We start from the raw sequence: 8169 nt of genomic DNA on the forward strand, positions 1-8169 counted from the left end.
TGTCTGCACGTTACAGCACAAGAATAGAAGAACTATGTGTAATAACATGGTAGTAATATGGTTACTATGACTAAAGCCTCTGGTGCCGATCTTTTGATCTTTGATGGCATAAATGTGAACACATGAAGTAAAGAGCTCAACGGTCCTGCCAATTTCCAGGGCTTTGGCCAGAAGCAAAACCCACACATTTTTTTTTCATTGACTCAAATATCAGGAGATTAAAAGATTGATTGCGGCCAATCAGCTATATTAGACTATTAAATGTCATAAAAGCCTTTTGCCATATTTTCAAGTATTTCATAATCTTGTAAAAATATTTGCGCTTAAGTCAATGGCGAAAAATTATTGGATTTTTCTATAGTCTATGAATGTTACATCTGAAATGCTGGCAATGACAGATAATTTTGGTCTTTTTCTGGGGAAGGACCACCAGATCCCCTTATATTTCCTTTTAATAAAAGTAATAAAATAAATACATATATTGCATTAATTTTGCATCTTTAAAGAGTATTTTGTTGGTAATAAAGAAACAAAATGCATTATCCTACGCCATTCTCATCCAATTATGTTATTACTGTGCAATAAAGTGCAACCCAGTTTGTTTCAACTTTAAACAAATCCGTCTGCACAAGTTTGTTACATGTGTTCAAATCTTTTATTTACAACAGTAATATTAAATTACAGCTCTATTACAAAATAAGGTGTGTGCTGTTTTATATATTTTTTCCCACAAGAAACAAAATTAAATAAAACTTCCTTATGACGGGTTTGGAAATAGTGCAAAACAAAATACATAAAAACATACAAAGCAACACAAACTGAGTGGAGACTTCCTGAAAAAACATGAACTTATTTTTTCTCTATAAGTGACAAAATAAAATGTTTACAGTAAATTTAATAAACTGGAGAAAGCTTATATCCTATACGTTTTGTCCGCAGAGTACTGCATTCGACCAGCTTGTTTTCTCAGCAAAGGGATAGTTGAGGACTTTGTGAAGACACTTCTTTGAGAAGACTTTGGATCAGAAGACAGGAGCAACGTCACCTCAGTATAACCTTAATAGGACTGCAAAATATTATTGCAAAACGTGGTCCAAAATGAAATCGCATAAGCTGTAATCAATTATAGCAAGTTCACAGAGTTCTTCAATCTGACTGACCAAAGCAAAAGTGCAAAAAAGTTCAGTTGTACACTTTTAGTCTTTTTTTTTCTTACAACAAATAGCTCATGAATTTTCTTCAAACATAAATGTAGTGTGTTGATATGATTTGGTAAATAAATCACAATCTGCCAGACTTGTTATCGACAACAACCTATTTTTTTCAAACATCGTGCAGCCCTAAATTTAAATTTATGCAATTATTAATAGCTAGTCGTTTTCTGAGCCGTAGCCACAACTATTAACCCGACCGTCTGATATCGTCAATCCTAGTCAAAGTACAGGAAGTAGCTCGATATTCAATTAACCAACATAAGATGCAGGTTAAAATGGAACGAATTAAGTACAGTATTAATTTAAAGACCGGACAGAGGACAATTTAAAGGAACAGGCCACCATTTATACATACCGAGATATGTTCTTACCTGAGCTTAGACGAGTTGATTCGTACCTTTCTGGTCGTTGTGCGTGCGCTCAGTCACGCAAAACGACCAAAGATGTTGTTAGCATTTGGCCTCTCCCAGTATATTCCTATAGCTCCAAACGGGGGTGAAGGTGGAAGCTGCCACGCTCTTCCACGGGCACAAATACCAGACAGGTACGTATCAACTCGTCTAAGCTCAGGTAAGAACATATCTTAGTGTGAAAGAACTGTGGCCTATTTAATTCATGACCGACTATATTCATAATCAAGCAAAGAAAAAGCTGCCGGAATAGTAAGAAGTTGTTTGCTTCGGGAGTTACCACACAGATGTTCAGCCTTCATCAAACATTTCAATTTCCAAAAAACTAAATGGGAAAAGTAAGTGGGAATTGTACTTCAGGAACTAGAGCTGTCCACAGCTGAGAGATTACTGAGCCATTGCTTCTGTCCACAAACTGATTCAGCTGATCATAGCCAGAACAGAAAAACAAAAAGAGCCATTTTCACAAAGGCCTGAACTATCCCTTTACGAGCGGTTATAACCTGAGTGTTTCAAAAGTACACTTTCCCTTTCCCTGTTCGACCATGATTTTAAAAAGAAGGTAAAAAAGAATAATAAAATTAAATAAAAATTCAGACTCGAACGCTGCACAGACGTTATTGAACATGATCAGCCCTGAATTACGTGCACACAAATGTCATTCATGTCTTCCATTCGAACCCCACACGAGTCATGAACACTGTTAGGCAATAATTAAATTCACTATAGCTTAATCTCAAAATAATATAAACAAATTCATTCATTCCGACACTACACAGAGTGTAACCGTGTAGCCATCGATAATGTAATAATTACTAGAAATGGAGAAACGAGTGACGATAAACCGGACACTTCCTGCTCCTTCCTCAGAGGAGTCAGGTGATGTTCGCCCCGGCTTAAATTAATGTGAGTGGATGAATGACAGAAAATAAACGTGACAATGAACCTTTTATAATTGGACTCAAAGGGAAAAAGAGGGTTTTAATTTTCTGTCATGGTAACTAAAAGAATTTCCCCATAATGTAATTTTGCTTCTGATAACTGCAGCCATTAATGTCCTTGTATTAACTAATTACATCACGGAGTTACCATAGATTCATGCTCTTATAGCAAACTTTTTTCATTGAGGCTCGAAGTGTATACTACGCCCGGGTGCATTTGAGAACCTTAATGCCAGCTCCGTCTCACAAGAAAAGATTAGTTATGGAGGTTTTAATCGCGTGGAATTATGAAACTTGCAGAAAAAGTACTATCTCTGGAGGTGTGCGCCATTTCCACAAGAAGCCTGAGGGTCACCAGAAACTGGGCACCTCTGTCTTATAGTGAATTAGTCTTAAAGCGCTTTTCTTGTGTAAGTTGCCTTACATTTTCGTGCATTATTCATCCCCTACATTCATTGTAGCGAGCTGTGTTAGCCACAGCTGTACTGACAGAAGCGAGGCTGTAAATCTGTGCCACCAACCACTCACCCACCCTGGTCCACATGTTTTTAGTGGAAACCGACACAGGCACAGGGAAAACAAGCAAACTCCACATCGAACCCGGGTCCTTCTAGCTGTGAAGCACAGGCACTAACTGCTGGGCAACTGCTTGAAATTGCCTGTTAATGACGACATTACTGGCCATTATTCCATTATCGGTGGCTACAAACCTTTACACACAAAGGAACAAAGGTGACACCGCAGCCTGTGGAAGAGTAGCACCAAGTGGGACGTCCGGAGCAGCAGCAGCAGCATTAACCAGGCCTGAAATCGTCCTATCGTACTTTAATTAAACTAAAACTCCTGGAACCATCAGTGGTCTTTGTAAATAAAAAGGATGTCCTCGTCCGTGCCGTAGCTGCGTCGAGCCTCTTCGAAGTTACCCACACTGGTGCTGCAAACTCCTGCAAACACAAAACACTAGGGGTGTAACGGTACGCTAAAATTGTATTCGGTTCGGTTCACGGTTTTGGAGGGCTCGGTTCGGTTAATTTTCGGTACAAATAAATAAGAACTAACAAAATTTTTCTTTTGAAAAGCTGCCAATACACAATAGAATTCTTGCATAAAATAAATAAAAGCGACCCCCTGTGTGAGGACCACTAACCACTAATCCACTGTGAGACTGGGATTTAGGACTACTACTAGTCTATTTCCCTTTTTAAAATAGTAAATGGCAAATGGTCCCATTCTCTCACCTCTGGTCCCTGACCCACAGATTGGGAACCGCTGATTTAAAACTAACTGAAACCTGCTCCTGACTGTTGTCTCTGTCTTACCGCTGAGAATTAGTCTGTGAGTCGCCCAATCCGTATTAGACTGTGCACATTCAGAGAACCAGAGTTACTGTAAGTAACTGCGCTCGTGAGAACCATGTGGATTCAACTCAACAAAAAGGGCACGGAGAACGGCTTTACTCTCGTCTACTCGCCAAAAACTACTGTCCGGATACTCTAGACTCACCAGACACAGTAAGAAGAGAGTTTAAATGAGAGTGAGGCCCAGAGTCCGCGCAGAGAAAACCTGAGAGCTGCGCCCGGGACACAGGTGACATGATGCAGCCGCGGAGGAGCCGCGCATGAGGCGAAGCACCGGGAGACAGACGGCCGAGCGGGACACGAGCGGAGAAGCACTCGCGCTTTGGAAGAGACAGGGGGAAGGCGGTCGGTCTCTCCTGCTCATTCACTTCACCAGACTACTCCGTTTTGGTGTTATATGTGGCGAAGTAGGCGGAGAGTGAGTGCGCGCTGGAAGAGCCTGTCTCCGTAACAACGCGTTGATTAATCAGTGAAACAACACTACGCACCTTGCGTAGTTTGCGTATAGGAAGAACCGGCTCTGAGCGCTGGTATAACTTTTTGGCTGAAGTGCGGACGTGATGGGATATTGTAGCGAGGCTCAAGACTTTTAATCAAATACTTAAAGCCAGCGCCTTCAACGACTGCAGTTTCTCCGTTTCTCTCAGCTACTCATGCAGCTCCAATAGCGTCCGTGCGGAAACTCGCGTAGGAACTTTGTTCCGCGGCACTTAATATGACGCTAATAATAAATTTACATTATTTAATGAAAATAATACACCGAAACGGTACGCAAGTGGACCGAACCGAACAGGCCGAACCGAAACGGTTCAATACATCCCCGTGAACCGTTACACCCCTACAAAACACGGTTGCCTTAATTGCTCACTAAACCGCTTTAAACTTACCAACTATTAGTTCAATTGAAGTGACTTAAATCAGGAAATGTCATTAAAACATGCAAACATGTGACAGGAACATGTGTGAGTGAGAGTTAGCGTTTTCATCCAAAGATTTTTAGTCAATATCATAGACTGTATATATAAATGGACAGCTTCTCCTCACTCCTCCACGTTTACCATAATGACCGCGCTCGTAGGGGAATTCATGGCGGATTTACAGACTCCCCCTCCCCAGCTCTGATGAAGCATGTTCCTAAAAAGGACATAAGGGCGGGATCTTCACTGTAGACTCGGCCCTTGCGTAACGTGTAGCTCTCTTAACGAGATTTCAAAGATTCTTCTTACGAAAACCAGCCAGGTCCCCCTAATTGTAACTAACCCAGCGTTATCACAGGAGGAATATCTAGCTCTAGAGAGTTTCAAAAAAATTGGGACCAGGCCTTAAAGTTGTTTTTAAAGTGTCTAAAGTCCAATGCTTTTCAATGGGGGCCCAGCGGAGATATGGAGGTACTACAGCAACGTCGGCCTCTAGTGTTGTGGGCATAAAGCAAAGCAGCCAGCGGCCATTGGTCAATATGCACCAATTAGTCGTGATTTTAGTTACCTGTAATTGTCTGTTGCCATAATCTATGTTGTTTGCAGACGTAATGTTGACATCATTTATCCGTGCTTATCTGGGTGATGTGACTGTAAAGGCTCATGGCTAAACCTTTTGAATCATTTGGCTTTAATAGACAATAAACCCCATGCACAAAAGCTCTTTAGCCAAGTCCGTAGCTAACGGGACTCTCACTAAAACTAAAAACCAGGCCCTTGCCCTACAAGGTTGTTATTAGTGACTTACGGTCCGAATAGGCCGGGTTATTGTAATAGATGCTGTCTGTCGTCCTGTTGAAGCCACACACCACCACAAAGTGCCCCTGGTACTCGGGTTTCCTGCAGAAGCACTTCTGTCCCACTGGGAGGAAGCAGCAGTATTTGACGGGAGACGAACACAGCTCACAGCAGAGGACCACCGCGTTCACCAGGACTATGGCCACGTGACCCTCCTGCAGGTGGGTCTGGATCTCCTGCACTGATACCGAGCTGCAGGAGGCACAGAAAAGATACATTCATTATGTTTATGTCATAATTCCAGATGCTTGTGTCCCCGCATCCACCCAAGTTCAGCTGTACTTGTCGTGCCTTTTTAACACATCTAACCCGCTACTACTGATAAATGTTTTACTACTATATTACCACATTGCCAATTGTAAACTATAAGTTACATACCTTTTTTTCACTGTGACGCTTTTACTCTCCGCTTTTAAAAAAAGATCATTCACTCTGTCTTCTTCTGTGTCAAAATGTTTCTTGTAAAAAGCCTGGAAATGAACAACAAATATATTAGTCATTTAAAATCACCCTTTCCCCTCATTACGAGTATCTGTTGTTGTCGTTGTTGCACCTGGTTTTTGAAGCCCTTGTCCACTCCCAGCGTCTGAGTGTAGAAGCAGTGCCGGACTCCGATGTGGTTCATGAGGTAGGCCAAGTCTATCGTCCACACGCTCTCCGTCAGTTTGAGCTCCCAGCACGCCCTCTGAAACTGATCATCGTCCACACTCTGCAAATATCTGCAGGAGTCACAGGTTTGTGTGTTAGGGTTTGGTCAGGCCTGTTATGACAAATCAGACCTCGCCTCAAATGAGAATGAACGGATCCTGCATTTGTGGATTATTGGAAATATTTCTGAAAACCTTTAGAGGTGAACAGCAAACAGATGGCCCTCTGACAGCCATTATCTACTATTCAACGCAGTACACAGATATTTAAAGCCTGTTCCCCCATCCCACACCAAACTACTCAGCTTTTACCACTTTCTCTACACTTAGATGGCCACCTTAAGATTGAGCAGTAACTCAAGGACAAAGATAGGAAGGACTCTCCTTTAAAAAACTGACTACACAACTTATCTAGGGCTGAAACAACTAATAGATAATAGACTATTTTAGTAATCGATTAATCATTTTCTAGTAAACACAGACTTAAAAAGAGCAAAAATTACATGAACATATTTTATTTTTGATGGAAACCTACTTTGTTTTTCAAGTTAGGGTCTGTGGTGTTTTGTACATTGAAAATTTCATAATTATCTGTCTGTGTCTCATCCAATCATAAAGCAGAATTGGCACTAAGAGCCTCCAAAAACACTCAGTTTAAGTTTACTCCATCAACATGTCCTCAAGTGATGCCACTTTAGCTTTATGTGATTAAAAAAAATGAAAAAAATACAATTTTCATACACCATTCACAGCCAAGCGATTAATCGATTAATCGTAAAAATACTCGGTAGATTAATCGATTATCAAAATAATCTTAGTTGCAGCCCTAATCTTATCTATTTGTCTTAAATTGCTGTTTCTGGTGACACAACCAGAGTATATTTTAGAAGGGATTGCAACACTTGCTTTAGTAATATGCTGGCTCTAACAACTGAATCAATGATTTTACCGCTGAGTCTGATACTTTCTTTGTTTCCATCATATATTTATAGCATGTATTAGTTAACATGCTTCCCATAAGTAATTATATGGTTTATTACAACCTCAGACCTTGGATAACGTAATAAGCCATTTTAATACATTAAAAACTCACTTAAGGACCATTTTGGAGCAGGCCAAGCCACAGTCCCAGTGGTACTCCTGCCGGATGACAGGTACAGCCAGCAGAACTACATCATCTGAACAAACACATTGCACAATGGATTAAAACTAGGAAGTCACCGATTAATCGCAGCAGGTTAATCAAACACGGCACATCACATCATAAATGAAAAACAATGAAGCAGGATCGGTATTAAATGTCACTGAGATTACCTGATGGCATGTATTTTCTAAAGGTTTAATACTGATCAGAGGGGGGGAAACAACTTGAAAAGTGAGTAAAAACCTTAGATCCGATCAACAACAAAAAACAGAGGAGGCTAGCCAAAGGGGAAAGGAAAGGTAGTAGCACCAGGGAAAGGATCTCGATCCAGCTAGATTAGCGTCATATGTAATACTTTTCTAGTGTCACTCACCGGTCATGATTTAACAAAGATGTATCTTTAGGTCCAGTCGCTGCCACACCCGCAAACTCAGACTTTGGTCGTGTTGAAATCGCTAACTTGGGTTTGTTTTCCTCATCGATGCTAACTACATGTAGCCGAACCCTCAAACCTCCGCCGCATCCTCGCTACCAAAAATCTAACATTGTCAAACGCAAACACATTATTTAAGACTAAACAAGGGGAAATACTAAGACAAAATATTATATATGTTAAGTTTTAAGGGTGTTTTTCTGATTTCTCAGCCGCTGCTGTTGTTGATGCCCACATTGAGACTCTT

General features: G+C 40.9%; 1 protein-coding gene across 1 annotated transcript; it reads right to left on the bottom strand.

Annotated features, from left to right (window-relative positions):
• Nucleotides 1-2740: 2740 nt before the first annotated feature.
• On the bottom strand, nt 2741-8169 carry gucd1 (guanylyl cyclase domain containing 1). The gene is made up of 6 exons (XM_079561072.1): nt 7863-8169; nt 7439-7523; nt 6252-6417; nt 6077-6168; nt 5649-5890; nt 2741-3509 (listed from the first exon to the last, which is right to left on the bottom strand). The coding sequence occupies exons 1-6, from the start codon at nt 7867-7869 to the stop codon at nt 3418-3420; spliced, it is 684 nt and encodes a 227-aa protein (XP_079417198.1). The 5' UTR covers nt 7870-8169; the 3' UTR covers nt 2741-3417.

Source organism: Gobius niger (assembly GCF_951799975.1).
Source record: "Gobius niger genome assembly, chromosome: 1".
Classification (NCBI taxonomy): domain Eukaryota; kingdom Metazoa; phylum Chordata; class Actinopteri; order Gobiiformes; family Gobiidae; genus Gobius; species Gobius niger.

Coding starts and splice junctions, on each gene's coding strand:
- gucd1 (XM_079561072.1), bottom strand. Junction 6,169..6,251: donor ACAAGGGCTTCAAAAACCAG/GTGCAACAACGA, acceptor GTTCATTTCCAG/GCTTTTTACAAGAAACATTT. Junction 5,891..6,076: donor AGCGTCACAGTGAAAAAAAG/GTATGTAACTTA, acceptor TGCCTCCTGCAG/CTCGGTATCAGTGCAGGAGA.